The sequence below is a fragment of the Zalophus californianus genome, chromosome 4 (genome assembly GCF_009762305.2).
Source record: "Zalophus californianus isolate mZalCal1 chromosome 4, mZalCal1.pri.v2, whole genome shotgun sequence".
Lineage (NCBI taxonomy): Eukaryota > Metazoa > Chordata > Mammalia > Carnivora > Otariidae > Zalophus > Zalophus californianus.
The window spans coordinates 52,948,024-52,963,487 of NC_045598.1; the positions used below are offsets into that span (position 1 = coordinate 52,948,024).

Sequence of the window (15,464 nt, forward strand, 5' to 3'; positions counted from 1 at the left end):
AGGATGGGTTCAGAGTTCGAATGCTCAAGTGGAAGGCCCACTGACCAAATCCAGCTCACCACTGATGTTTGTAAATCAGCTGTCATTGGCGCACACGCACCGAGGTCGGGGGCTGCTTTTGCACAACAGCAGCAGAGTTGGGTGGGTTGCAACAGAGCCTGCTTGGTCGGAAACCCTGGCAGACGTTTGCCGACCTCCAAGCCAGACTCAAGCATGGCTGTGTGGTGTTCAGAGCTTTAGGTGCATTCTTATCAGATGCACCTCATACTTGCCTTTTGCCTTTGCTCAGGCTCCTCCTCCCCCTGAATTGCTTTCCGTCCCATTTCCCACTATGTAAATCTTCTAGTGTATTAGTTATTACAATAAGGCTTGTCTTTTGCTCAGCTGTGTGTATCTTGCAGCACGTAAAGCAGGACACGACACATAGTAAGTGTATAGTTCATTACGGATTCAGTGGGGGAACAGAGTCAAAGGGCATCAGGAGGGAGAGAACTCTGCTTGTGGGAGAGGGTAAGAAAGACTTCATGGAGGTTTGGGGACAGGATTGCCCCCAAGAAGGCGGCTGCCCCTCCCACTGCAGCTCAGTGGCAGGCATACAGTGTATGTAGGAAGGGAGGCAATACTGCGTGCTGGTAAGAACCTAGGAGCCAGGACGGCCAGGCTGGAATCCCAACTTGGCCATTTACTGATGAAACCTTAGACAAGTCACTTAAGCTCCCTTAACGTATTTTCTAAACTCCAAAGTAGGGAATAATACCACCTTCGTCCTACAGTTGTTTCATGGGTTAAATGAGCAACCATGAAGGAGAGCCTGTGTCCCGCTCCTGGCACGTTGGAATCATTCCATGAGCTCTTACTGAATGATGGTACCATCTACGCTAATTTCCTCATTGTGGAGTGAGCAAGGTCAAGGTCACAGGTCTAGTCCCTCTGGAGACCTGGCCTCTTAACCAACTGAGCCACCCAGGTGCCCTTTTTTTTTTTTTTAAAGATTTTATTTATTTATTTGAAGGAGACCTGGCCTCTTAACGTCCCTGTTTTCCATTAGAGAATGTACCCCAGCAAGTGTAAACTGGTCCAACAGGGACCAGCCTCCTGAGGGGAGAGACTAGTGCAAATGAATCATTCATGCTAGAAAAAATATCCCGGGACATAGAGCATTGCCACACAACGTTAAGAATAATAGAGTCCCTTGACTGAAACATTCATTACATTTTTCTATTCGCAGGTATTTTTTTAAGGGACAGAAAGAAAATGTTTAGTGGAAAATTTACAGCCTTAGATCTAGTGGGATTTCTCCATACTACAAGCAGTTTATGCAAAGCAGATGCCTAAGGAGCCATGCCTGCCTGCACCTGTGGATTTGGTGGTTATATTTCCTTTTTCCCACTCCTCTAGTTCTTGCAGACAACCTGAAATCCAACCCTGGAATTAAGTGGCAGTATTTCAGCTCGGAAGAAGGGATTTTCACCGTTTTCCCAGCACACAAGTTCCGGTGTAAGAGCAGCTATGAGCATCGTAGTAGGTACGTTGACTTGCTTGCTACAGTTGTAATTACTGCTTAAGAATGATCTGTATGAAACAGAGACTCCTTATTTACACACATGACTGCCTCCAAGCTGTGGTTTCTCAAGCTTACTCAGGAATGATTTCACCAGCGAGCATATGTGGATGTGGAAATGCTAGGAAGGGCAAATGATAAAGCCCAGAGTTTTTCTAGAACTATCTAACAAGGTACTCACTAAAGAAATTAAACTGTTGGAGGCACCCACGTGGTTTTGAGCTTCAGGCATCTTGGTGAGACGGGAATGATAATACCTTCGCTTAAGCCCAGCCCTAGAAGACTCCTAAGTACATGCAATCTCAGCTACCAGAAGTTTTTTAAAGTTGCCCAGGACACATTGGATCCAAGAATGGTTAGCTTCCTGCTCTTCTCACGGAATTGACTGGGAGTTTGTACCGCTTAGCCAGAAGGACAGTAATGGTGAGCTAATTTGTATGACAAGACTCATCAATTTACAGAACCCCTTAGGCAAAGATACTTCCCTTTTGAATCCCTACAGCTTCCCTTTGCAGTGTATCTGCAAAGGGTGTTTGACACCAGGAAATCTGGAGCTAGTGCAGGGTGTTCATTTTCCTTGCCATTTTTTAGAGTCCAAAGTAACCATTGCTTTAGCCTCTCTTTATCATTACTTTAATTTGTGTCTAAAATTTTCCCCAAGGAAAATACTACTTCTCTGCTTTTCCTAGAAAGACCGTTGTGTCATAGGTATGGTTTCTTCAGTTCCCTCCCTAGACACCAGGTTTGGTGAAGACACCTTCTCCAGGATTGGTGAAGACTTAAGTGTCTTAGAAACTGGACCAGAAGTCTTGACCTTGGGTCTGGTCTGGCTTATCTCAGGAGAGGCCAAAGATACCATGAACCATCTAATTTGCATTTACTTCTAAGAAGATAGTTTGGAGGGCATGCTCCTATTAATGCATCACCTGTGAGGGAAAGTCCAAAAGGACAAGCAGGACCTTGTCACAAATCAGCACTCACCTGCACTTGGAAGGTTTCATGCATACCTACCCTGAATCTGCATTAAACCAACCCTCAACACTGTCTTCCCTCGGCTAAGTAATCCAGGTTCCTCCCCTCCTAGATTGATGTTCCCATCTCTTTACTTGCCCTAACTGCTTTCCTCGGAGGCCTTTGCAAGTTCTCCACATCCTTCGAAGTGTGGAATGGGTTTTCAGAGCACACGAGAAAGGAACCTGTGGATACCAATCATGCTGTGGGGACCCACTCCCAGACTGTACATTTCATGTTACTATTTTTTGCATCACTCTAAAACAGTTCCTTAACAATTTACTGTGGCAATGTGAAACACATACTCTGCTTTCCATTGATGTGGGTTGAGTTGGAAAGGAGATATGCTTTTTTTTTTTTTTTTTTTTTTAAATTCACCTAGCCTGGAGGACCTAAAAAGTTCAATATTTGACATGGTTGTCAGGGTTGGGATAGTCAGATTTCATTCTTTTCCATTCTGTCTTTCATTTCTGTAGCCATTTCTCCTAAATTCTTTTTATTACATTTCCCTACTGGCTTAATGGTATTGACTGGTGAAAATACAGTAGTACTTCAGTGTTAATGTAGGACTTTTGGCTTGAGAACAAAAGTGTAAGCTTGGCCAGATTTCGAGAGTTTAGGTTTTTTGTGTTTTGTTTTGTTTTGGGCTTTCTTTTTTGTTTTTGTGGGGTTTTTTTGTCCTTTGCTTTTATTCCTTAATTCGTGCCCAGACTTTTTTGAGTCAACTGCATCTAACATTTCATAGAAAAAATCTAGTGTTTTAGGGGTGTCAGTAAAGGAGGGAATTCTCTTGAGGCTGATTTGCTTTCTTAAGCTCCCCCTAATTTGTTCCAGCTTTAAAACTGTGAAGAGAGACCGCATTAAACCCCTTCTCACAAACCTTCCTGTTCGGCACATGAGCAGAAGGCCGCTTTTCATGGGAGGCATTTCTCCTTTGGACCTTCCCCACCCTCCCTCCAGCCCCTTTTCTGAATGTTGGCAAACAAAAACCTGGCAAGAAGAGTGACTATCACAGGCTTGGACACATTTGATGGCATGGTTTTAAATGCTCCGATAAGGGGCCTTTTGGTGGCTGACCTGTGTGAATTGCTTCAGTACAGAAAGGAAAGGGCCCTCTTAAGCAGTAGCCTTTGTCTGGGGGGAGAGAAACCAAACCTGCTATTCAGAGCTGCTCAGCATGCTCGCAGATTACAGGCCGCCTCCGTTTTAGCAAAGCCCCACTCTGTATGTCTGCAGACCCAGTGCTAGCAAGTAGACCTTCCCCTCCCTCGTGTGCACTCTCTGCGGTCTGAGAGGCCACCAGTCCCATGTTCTGTAGCCGAATATTGGGTAACCTTGAGTGGCATCACCACACACAGCCGCGAGCATTGACTTTCAAGTGTGCCGAAAAGGCCAGCCTCCCAAAGGATTTGCTGCCTTTTTTTTTTTTTTTTTTTTTAACTATACTCAATGTGGGGCTCGAACCCACAACCCCAAGATCAGGAGTCACATGCTCCACCAACTGAGCCAGCCAGGCGCCCCCAAAAGGATTGGCTTCTTCTAACCTCCTCCTGGTTGCTTTAATCTTTGGAAGACTGAGGTACCAATCCCTGCTCTACAGACACACGCTGTTGTCTCGAGGTCGTGTTTTCACTGCGCCAGTATCCTTTCTCCTTACCAGTGGCTCTTTCCTTGGAGAAAGACATCCCTGGAAAAAGACATAGCCACCAAATGCCTGCACATCTGTAGTGTTCACAGCTGCATTGGGTTGAGCTCCTTTGACCTAAAGCAGGACTGACCCCAGAGAGCTTCTCCCCCCCCACCCCTTCTAGACCTATCTACGTCTCCACGGTCCGGCCACAGTCCAAGCACATAGTAGTGATCCTGGACCACGGGGCCTCTGTCACGGACACCCAGCTTCAGATCGCCAAGGACGCTGCCCGGGTCATCCTCAGTGCCATCGACGAGCACGACAAGGTGACCGGTACCCCCAGTGACCCCCGTGGCATTGGCTCTTCCTTGAATGTCTTTTGTGAAGTACCTTGTGTTTTATGGTACACAGTTTTAAATCCATATTTAAAACGACTTTGGGGGAAAGAGAATGGTTTCGTTTTTATTCTAGCGTTTGAGGAAGCAGCCGCCGACTCTGGCTCCAAATCTCTTTTAAAAACCACCGCCACCAAGCTGAGTCTTGTACTTCCTTCATGGCTCCTGTCAAGGCTTCCAATTAGCTGTGACTTTTACACTGGAAGTTATGCTAAGGAGGAGAAGGACAAGGGCGTGGAGGCTGGTGGATGGCTGGACTTTAGCTCAAGATTTATGAGAGGTGAGGGGTAAGGGAAGGCTTCTCGAGGTTTACTAATCTCTAGGATACCTCAGAGACAGGTGTGTTTACAGCTAATGATAATCTATTGCCTTGTGGACATTTTCTGCTTCATCATTTTGACTTTTCGAACTCCTGAGGTTTTACTGACTAATCTAGTTGCTTAAAACACACACCCTGTGCCTTTACCCTCACCCCCACCTCCAGCTGGAAACCCAAGATGGTTAGTACTCGCTAAGCTCTTTCTCTGCGTGAAATAGTCATCCTTAATGTTATAGATGAACGCCATACTGCTGACTTCATCTGGGAACAAAACACAGACTCTAGAGCCCCTCCCCCTTACCAATCCTTAACTCATCCTTTTCAAATTTGATAGATTTATGCCTCCAGGCATTTATTTTTAAACTCTTAGAAACTGTTCTGTAGGCCCTCTCAGTCCTTGGGCTCTTCAAGAATATAAAAAAGCCTTCACATGTTAAGATAACAAGGTTTCTTTTTCTTTCCTCCAGATCTCTGTGCTGACTGTGGCAGACACGGTCAGGACGTGCTCGCTCGACCAGTGCTATAAGACGTTCCTGTCTCCAGCCACGAGTGAGACAAAGAGGAAAATGTCCACCTTCGTTAGCAGCGTCAAGTCTCTGGACAGTCCTACCCAGCATGCGGTGGGATTTCAAAAGGCGTTTCAGCTGATTCGAAGCACAAACAATAACACAAAGTTCCAAGCGAGTAAGTTGCACTCTCTCAGAGGACTTATAAACCAATAGATAAAGGATAGCAGTAGGCATACATTGTAAATTGATCACACAACTATGTCTAGAGGGATTTTTTAAATTGACCTGGGATAAAATTTTCATGTGTTGTCATCACGGTCATCTAGTAGTAGGATCTTACTAGATTTTCTCATCTTTTCCAATCAAAGGTACTCGGCCAGCGCGATTCCTTCACCCCCAGAGCCTCTTCTTCCTGCCCCTTTATTACAAACATAGCCCCATTTATTTCCCAGGGGAATGTCCACATCCTTTTTAATGCTAATTGTCAGCCTTGCCTTCTCATTGACTTGAGAGTGGATGTCTGCCCGTGCGCATGTGCAAAGAAACAGGCTGCAGGATTCTTGCCTTGATCCTTCCTTCTTGTAACCAGCTGTCATTTAGACGAGCACAGCCTTCAAATGTACAAAGGCATGCTAATTTAATTTTCATGTATTAAAGAAAATCTGGAATTAGGATGCATGCTAAACTGAAGGAAAAGATACTTGAAATAAGATATGCTTTGAAACTACTGAAAGGAATCTATGTCATTTTCCCTTTTATATTCGAGTATCTATTTGTAGGATTTTTTTTTTAATGAATCTATCCTATCGAGGGAAACTTAAAGAATATATTTGCAGGTTCTTCAGTGTGTCTGCATTAAAAGTAAGACAACATTGATGAATGCAAAGCATAGTGACTGGCACATGGTGAGCCCTTGAAAGATCGAGCTACTGGAATTATTACAACTAATGATGGCAGATGGCATATTTGTTGGTGTTTGAACATAACAAGTTACCACAAATTTAATAGCAGCTTAAAACAATGTACATTTGTTACCACGCAGACCATTTCATGGGTCAAGAGTGCAGGCATAGCTTGCCTGGGTTCCAGGTAAGGATTTAGGGTTGCACGAGGGCTGCAGTCTGGACGTCTCCCACATCTGTGGTCTGCTCTGAGGTTTGGAGTCTTCTTCCAAGTTCAGTTGTTGGCAGAATTCATTTCCTTGCAACTGTAAAACTCACATGCACTTGCTTCTTCAAAACCAGCAGGAGAGCATCTCTTCTTTGAGCCCCTGACTTCAGGAAAGGCTTGGACCCTCTTTTGAAGGGCTCATTTGTTCTCATCAGACCCATCCCCTTTTGAATTAATCGGATTTCTCTCCCTTGTGATTAACTTATTTGGAATCTCAATTATATCTGCAAAATCCCTCCATGTTTGCTGTCCATGTAGGACGATCGACAGGAGTGATATCCATCACCTTTGGTTAGAAGCAAGTTACAGGCCCCCTCAAGAGGAAAATCTTCTACAAGGGCGTGGGTCATTGGGATCATCTTAGAATTTTGCCAACTAGTGTTGGCAAGTATCAGCTACCCACAGACCAGTATTACGGGATGGCTGAGTGTCAAGTTGTCCACGATTCAAGAAGGCCAGTGGACAAGGTTGACCTCCTGAGGATCAAGATAGATTGGCTAGTTGGTCTGGGCCATTTACCTGTCAGCATTCCTCACCAGGAGTGATTTTTCTACTTGATTCCTCAGTCATCAAACTACCCTTAGAGTTTAAGTCCAATTTTGATTATTATACTATTCAAATAATGAAGAAAAATTTTAGACTGGCTGTGACCTGCCAGTGATTGTGAGTCAAGGGAACCCAAAGTAAGTCAGTGAGGATCGTTTGGGGGAGCATGGTCAACTAGGGGGTGCATATTCCATGGAGAAGCCCGCTGTCCTGTGCAGCCTGTGATTGCCATGTACGAGGGCCTGCCCCAGCGTTGCCAGATCTTCTATTTTAAGAGAAGCCAGAAATCTGGATTTTTATGTGCACCCCCTTGGTTTTCAAATGTTGACGTTTGTTCCAGCTTTAAAACTGAGACCTCATTAAACCTCTTCTTACAGACTTTCCTGCACTACACATTAACAGAAGGCTGCTTTGATGGGAGGGATTTCTCCTCGGGCTGTTTTTTGGTTTTTCTTAATGTTGCCAAACAAATACGTGGCAAGAAGAGTGACCATCACAGACTTGGACAACTTTTGAGGGCACTGTTTTTTAAATGCTCAGAGGAGTCCTTTTTAAGCCAAGTAAGACGTTCCTAAATTATATCTCTGCTTCTACTGGCAGTGCAGAGAAAAACACAAATTAGATTGCATAAGGAAACACATCAGAAATTAGCATTGTCTAGCTTATTAAGGAGAGGTTTGAGGTGCTGTCAGGCAATTTAGCTTAGTGGTTAAGTATGTGGGTTTTGGACTTTAACCAACATGGGTTCAAATTCCTACTTTGAAATTTTTCTAAACTTGCGAACTTGTGTAAATTATTTGATCTCTCCAGGCCTGATTTCCTCTTCTGCAAACTGGGGGTGATAATAAGATCCAGGATTCCATCATAAATATCAAATAAATATTAGCTGTGGTTGTTATGGTATTCAGTTTCCTATAAGATTTCTAGCTCAAAGATACCTCAAACATCTTGGTTGACCTCAAGCCGAGACGGCTGAGGACCACACCAGCCTTGGCTGCAGTATAGTGAGGGGTCTACGTACTCGTCTTAGGAGCTTGCACCCTGCATCCTTACTTCTGTTCACTTCCTAGATAATTATTTAGCATCTGCCGTGTACCTGGTGCTGTTTTACTTTTTTTTTTTTTTTTAAGATTTTATTTATTTTTGAGAGAGAGAGAGAGCACAAGCGGGGTGCAGGGCAGAGGGAGAAGCAGACTCCCCACTGGGCAGGGAGCCCGACGTGGAACTCAATCCCAGGACCCCAGGACCATGACCTGAACTGAAGGCAGACACCCAACAGACTGAGCCACCCAGGCGCCCCCCTGGTGCTGTTTTAAAGCCATGTGGTGGAGTTATTCTAATGAGTAAGACCTACCCTGTAGGATTGTTGTAAGGATTAGCCTGTGCATGAAAGTGAAATATCTGCCCCAGGTTAGTAGCCATATGAACAGAAGCTACATGTCATAAATCATGGTGCCTTTGTACAAATTTGCTTTGCATTAATGAGAATATCTAAAAATTTTACCCAGCTCTGGCTCTTTTTCAGTCCCATGGTAGATCTGTAACTGATACCATCAACATATTTGGGTTGCCTGTTCTGGGGGTGATTAGTTGGTAGGTCATTTTAGAACAGAAGGAATAAGATGGTTAGGTAGGAGTGAGGATCTGATGGCAGGGGCAGAGCCCCAAATTTCAGTTGCTTTTTCCCCTTTGATATTGACCCCCAAGACATGCTAGCAGCTTAGACAGGGACTTGGCAAATGGAAGCTATTGCATTCTCTTCCTGTTACATGCTGTGTCTTCGCTCTGCCCCAAGTCCCTGTAATTATTACTCATCTATAACATTACTGATCACAAGGTGTAGTTCTTCTGACTGCTAGAGAGGGAACATCCTAATAAGGAAAAAAAAATAATAAATCACACCAAATTTGGCAGATCTGCTGTCTAAAAAGGACAGGGCAAGGATAGAGTCAGGCTGGGCAGAGGCCATGAGGATGCTGACAGGGTGCTTCCCTTCTTGTTGGGACGGGAAGAAAAGGTGCGTGGCTACAGCAGAAGGCTGCTGACTGCCGGCCCTCTGGCTTTCCAGAAATGGGCCGGGGCCTCACCACCAGCTCTCCGTGACAGCATATTTTATCTAGAGTCACGAAGCTAAGTAAGAAAACTCAAAGGTTCTCTTTCAGGTCAGTCTTACGGCTGTCCAGGCATTTATCACACACGGTACCTTTGCCATGGGGTGATGGTTTGTCTCATACTTCATATCAGCCTCATAGTATATCTGTATTCCCCCCAACTAGGGAGTCAAGTGTTGTTGCTTTTTTTTTTTCCAGTCTGAACCCTAAATGAGATGTTTGGGGTCCTAACAATAATTTATAAGACAGTATTTACATCATTGGAAAAATATTGAAATCCAGTTTAAGATGGATATTCTAAGCTTATGGATGTTTTTGCATCAGCATTTACTTCTTAATTTCTGATGAATAAATAGTGCAATTAAATTTACAGCTAGTATTAGAGAATTATTCAAGCATCTAATGGATTTAAAACTTATTTGTATGTTAAATTATGGTAATGAATGAGAGACAACAACTTAGGTTGTATTTATTTCTTTGATTCAGTTTTATTAATCTCAGTTCAGTTGTCTACAACATTGATACAACATAAACTAACCATTCAATTTTGTATAACAAAGGATGCTGCAAAGTCTAAAATGGAAATTTACAAACTGAAGAGAACTCAATCATTGTATCCTTATCACTGTTAGGATATTTTTTAAAAGGGTAACTAACTGTGTTCATTACCTATTGCTGGATAACAAATTTCCCAACACTCAGTGACTTTAAACATTTACTTTCTCAGTATTTGTAGGTCCAGAATCTGGGTACAACATAGTTTCATATCTCTGGCTAAAGATGTCTCATGAGGTTGCAGTCAGACTGTTAGCCAGAGTTGATATTCTCTCAGACTTCAATTTGGGAAGGACCAGCTTCCAAGTTCACTCACGTGGTTGCTGGGGGAACTCAGTTCTGAGGGCCTCAGTGCCTGGCCTCTAACGAGGGTGGCTCACAGCATACCTCTGGCTTCCTTCAGAGTGAGAGAGCATGCACAGTGAAAGCCACTGGCTTTGTGTCACCTAACCTATTTCGGAACACCCCATTCCTTCTCCTGTATTCTGTTCTCGAGAAGGAAGTCACGAAATCCAGCCCACACTCAGAGGGAGACAGCTACACAAGGATGTGGATATCAGAAGGTAGGATCACTGGGGGACTTACAGGGAGGTTGCCTACCACGGTAAGTATAAAGCAACCTCAACTAAATGACAGCAGTAAGGACCTGAAGAAAGAAGCATATACCATATGAATATTTATTTCTCAATAGAAAGGTAAACTTCTGTGTAGTATATCTTAATAAAAATATATAGTTAACCAAAGAATCTCAGACAGTGTGGAAGTCCAGCTCGCTTACTTCCCTTCCTCCATTACAGTAGTCATTCAGCCTCTGCGTATGTATCTCCAGCGGTAGGAAATTCACTACTTATATTTGTTAGTAAATCCACTTGAAGGAAGTTCTTCACACTGAGCTGAAATGACCTTCTCAATCTCTCTGCTTATGAGCCCTGGTTGGGGGAGTAGTTTAATCTTGAGTCATAGGTGCTGCTTCAGACCAATATTGGGGTGGGTGGGAGTGTGTGTGTGTGTGTGTGTGTGTGTGTGTGTGTGTGTGTGTGTGTGTGTGTGTGTGTGTGTGTGTGTGTGTGTGTGTGTGTGTGTGTGTGTGTGTGTGTGTGTGTGTGTGTGTGTTGAGGCTTCTTTCTCTTTTACTATTTGCCATTATCCTTGGAGTCTCTCTTCACTTAAATTAACCAGTTAGTCCTCACAGCAACCCTACGAAGGTAAGTACTGTCATTATCTCCATTTTGTAGACAACAAAATATAGGTGTAGAGAGGTTAAGAAATCTGCCTAAAATTACCCAGACACAGCTTGAAAGTAGCAGAGCTGGGATTTCAACACAGGCACCCTGACTCCCATGTCTGTGTTTTTACTGTTCTTTTGCACTGATGAATTTTTTTTTTTTTAAAGATTTTATTTATTTGTCCGAGAGAGCGAGCACAGGCAGGAGGAGCGGCAAGCAGAGGGAGAAGTAAACTCCCCGCTGAGCAAGGGGGCCCGATGCGGGACTTGATCCCAGGACCTTGGGATCATGACCTGAGCTGAAGGCAGACGCTTTACCCACTGAGCCACCCAGGCGTTCCTACACTGATGAATTTTAAAAATAAAAATGTTTCTGGAGCTACTTAGTATAGGGACCAATAACCTTTCATGTTTGAAGAGCCCATGGTAGAACCATCATTTTAAAGCCTAGTCAGCCCCAAAAATGTTGGCTCCTGGTGAAGCCTCTCAGTGAGGAAAGGATCAATCAGGTCCCGAATCCTCTGTTTCAGAAGGCAAGAGAGCGCTCTGTCTGGGATGGCTAAATTACCACACCATGAGTGCCTAAAGGAAATCACCTTCTTTTATCTGGTAAATTTATTAGGAACATCTCTTCAGCTGACACTGGATAAATGAGGCCTCGTTGCCCACAAAGGGCAGGATGGAAGGGACGCAGAGGCAGAGAGATGAAAGCCCCGGCATCAAATGGGAAGGAGTCCGAACGCTGGGCCAGGCAGGTCCTCAAGGCGGGAGAGTCCAAAGGAAATGAAAAGGAAACGGAACTGCTGCCTTTAGCCGGAATCCAACGTAACGTTCAATTTGTATGTTTTTGTTTAGATACAGACATGGTCATAATTTACTTGTCAGCTGGCATTACATCAAAGGACTCCTCAGAAGAAGATAAAAAGGCGACTCTCCGTGTCATCAATGAAGAAAATAGCTTTCTAAACAACTCCGTAATGATTCTCACCTATGCCCTCATGAATGGTAGGTAGTGTTTCGAGATTTTTCTTTCAGATGAAAGTTCTCTCTAAGTGCATGCTGCTTTCAGAAAAAATAAAAAAAGAACCCTGACAGCGTGCGCTTTGAAGAAGGGTGTAAGAAGAGAGGCCACCAAGCAGCTTCCTGCCCAAGCCTTTCTCTCCCTAACGTTCGTATTCAGGGCATGTGTTAGGATGTCACTCTCTCTTCATCTCTCTCTCTCCAGCCAACTGCTCATTTCTAAACCTTCTCCGGTGATGTGGTCTTGCAGAGGATTCTGTACTGCTCCGGTGTTTTTTGTTTTTTTTTTTTTTTCAGTTCTCCTTCATATTCTTGGATTTTGATACTGCATGGAGGTTATTAACTGAGTTCATTGATTTAAGCTTCAGGAAGCCAAAATACTGACCTAGATTCTTCTGTATACCCGAGCCAGTGAATATCACATTTCTCTGCAGAATCACCACCTAAAGCCTCTTCTGCTGCTTTCTCCACCTCAGCCTCCTTAACTGTATAATGGAGATAAGAATTATCTATGTGACAGGGCTGTTGCGAAGAGTAACCCTGGTGTACAGTAAACTCCCAGGATAGTGTGTGTCACTTTCTAGGTACTCCTGAAGGTTGATTTTGTTGCTATTAAATCAGTATGTGAAAGGGTTTAGTAAATTGGCAAATCTGAGGAAGTACTTGGTTTTTTTTTCCTTCTGCTCTCCAGCATGTCCTCCAGTCTGACTATGGCCCAGTTTTCTAGCTTTTCTGCTATGTCCTGTCTCTTCACCTGTTAATGCATATTGTTCTTCCCCCAGAGAGTCTTCAGGCCCCTTACCCTCAGTGTTCTGGGTGACTGTATTCTCTTGTTTTTGAGAGGCCACATCTTGATGCAGGAGCTCTTCCCACCTATGGTCTTTTATTTGTTCCATCCACTTCGATTTCCATGCAGAACCATGTGGCTATAGGGACAGTGGTTCTCATTTTAACGTGCCAAGGATTACTTGGAGATTATTTTTTTAAATGCAGACTCCCAGATAGTACAATTGGATTTTTATTCACATCTGCTTAGGAGGAGTTCAGGAATCTGTGTTTGGGTCAGCATGATTCTTTTCTAAGTATTTTGTGGGCTCTCCATGGAAGAACTCAGATTGGAGTTCTAGAGGTTCTGAGTTCCAGTCTCCATCTATTAGCTCTGTGCTTACGGCAAGTTACTTAATCTCTTTAGGCTTCAGTTATATCTGTAAAATGAAAATCGTAAAATGTACCTAGAGTTGCTGTGATAATAAATAAACAAGATAGAATGTGTTAAATGTTCCTAACACAGTACCTGATCAAGAACAGGTCCTGAAAGCCGATTGAAGGACTGAATTAAAGTTTGTGTGATTGCCTGTCTCGGTACACCTCAAAGGCAGAGGTGCTTCTCTCTCATTCTCGTTCAGGGCCAGTGTTCAGTATTTCAGTATTCCTTGTCCACCAGCTTGTTGTGCTTACTTCTGTTAAGCGTGTCATCCATGAATGATGTGTTCACATACTGTTCTCCTTCTCCCTCCACTTTACATGAGCGTGAGCTTCTCATACATAACTGTGTCTTAGTTCTCTTTGTGTTCTGAGCATTGAGCACAGGGCTGAGCACGGCTGAGGTAGGCGAGGATGGCCTATTTTTTGCCTGGGGCACGTACCTTTCAGTCTTATCTCTGGGTGCCATTTATTCCTTTTCCCTATGGTTTAGCTTCTTTGACTCAGGCAGGAAGACAGAGGAAGGGAAGAAAATAAAGTTTGTTGAATCTACAGTGTGTAACATAGTGCACTGAGGTTTTGGAGCTGTATTATTACAAAGTTCCTGTCCTCAAGAAGCTTGTGACTCCTTGAGAAAGATAGATAAGGCAGATGAATTCAGTGCAGTAGTCCAGGTATAAGAAAACAGAAAAGATAGTGATCACTTATTTTCCATTAGATTTGAAGGTCTGCCCAGGCAGATACTGAGTAAAGAAGCTTCCTCATTATCACCCATCTCTTCACTGGTCCTAAATCTTCACCCTAGAGAATCTTGTGTACCTGCTATGCCCCTGATAATGCCAGTCTTTTAAAACCTCTGGTTACTTCCCTCTGGCCACCCTTATCTCTTCTTTCTTCTCCCTTTAATCTGGCTAGACACAACATCCTCACTGCCGGGTTTCCCTCTCCAAATGCTGTCTGTGAGCATTGTTCACTAAGGTTGACACATTCCCTTACTCTGTCAGTCAGGCTTCAGGTAGGGAAGCAGGGCCACTATGAGGATTTGGATGTAATGAACTTATTACCAGAATTAGAGTGTACACAACTGAGAAAATTGAGAAAGTAAAGATCCAGAAAGAGGAGTTGACAAGCCAGTATTTAGTAACCAGCTCTGGTATGGGTTGGAGCTTGTGGAGATGTCTGAAAGCTAGGAACGTTGAAGACCACTTAGGAGGTCTGCGTAGAAGTCTACAGGAGGTTGTTGGCTCTTCATGGCTGCTGTACCCCTGTAGACTGTCACTGAAACATCTGTAATGAGCCTAGGGTTACCCTTGTTGAGCAAGCCAGCCAGCAGCTGAGAAAGGGAACTGAATGCAGATTGGGGCAGGGTAAGACAAACTGGAACATGCTGGTCCCTCTGTGTCTGTTTCACCTCTCAAATCTCTAGCACTTCAGTTTTGGCCACCTTTAACCTAGAAACACCGGAAATGTAGTCTCCAGGATGACCATACTGGTGATAGAACCATCTACCATACTTACCCGCCTTGCCAGCCCACTGCCACCTTTGCCACTCATATCATGATGTAGTACATAAAATAGACAATCTTTGATAACCTTCTATCCCATGCTATTCTTTGCCTAAGAGATGTTCCCATTTGTTACTTTTCTTTTACATTTGAGAGAGTCAAACAGGACATGACAAAGAAAGGAAATGTGTTTATTGTCTTGAGTTGTCTCCTTTTATCATTCACTTCTGGGAGCTTCTCAAGGGTATAAGGCCAGGGATCAATCATGGCTTTTGTGATTTTTTTTTTTTTTTTTACTCTGGAATGTACCACTCATCTCCCCTATCTCCACTCATAGCAAAGAAAGGGAACAATAACCTGGTTCTGACTTCTTAGCATCATTGCTCCAGCAAAATCCAAGTTATCTAAATACAATATGTTAAGAAGGAAATTATATGCATTAGATCCTTGCATGACTTTAGAAATGGACTTCAGGCTAGAAATATACACACTCCTTAGTTAGAAATGATAAAGTCACATAAGGTAGGTGAACCATGAACTCTTCAGTTTTGTTTTGTTATGTTTTTTTAAAGACTAAATAGTTAAAGAACATGAGGCAAAGCCTATTTAAAACTCATTGGTAGAATCTTAGTAGTGACTGAAATCATTTGAATTTGTTTACAATGGCACCCATATGGGATCAGTTACTAATCCTTTTGACTGTG

General features: G+C 43.4%; 1 protein-coding gene across 5 annotated transcripts in view; it reads left to right on the forward strand.

Moving 5' to 3' along the window:
- The window catches only part of CACHD1 (cache domain containing 1), a 208,044-nt gene that overhangs the window by 148,692 nt on the left and 43,888 nt on the right, over positions 1-15,464 (forward strand). For all 5 annotated transcript variants that reach the window (XR_004820024.1, XR_004820025.1, XM_035727197.1 and 2 more), the window contains 4 exons: positions 1,399-1,525; positions 4,384-4,528; positions 5,384-5,600; positions 11,888-12,037. Coding sequence is in view for 3 of the 5 variants with exons in the window: in XM_035727197.1 (XP_035583090.1) it covers positions 1,399-1,525; positions 4,384-4,528; positions 5,384-5,600; positions 11,888-12,037 (639 nt within the window). In the remaining 2 variants the exon portion in view is untranslated. The remainder of the gene's footprint in view (positions 1-1,398; positions 1,526-4,383; positions 4,529-5,383; positions 5,601-11,887; positions 12,038-15,464) is intronic.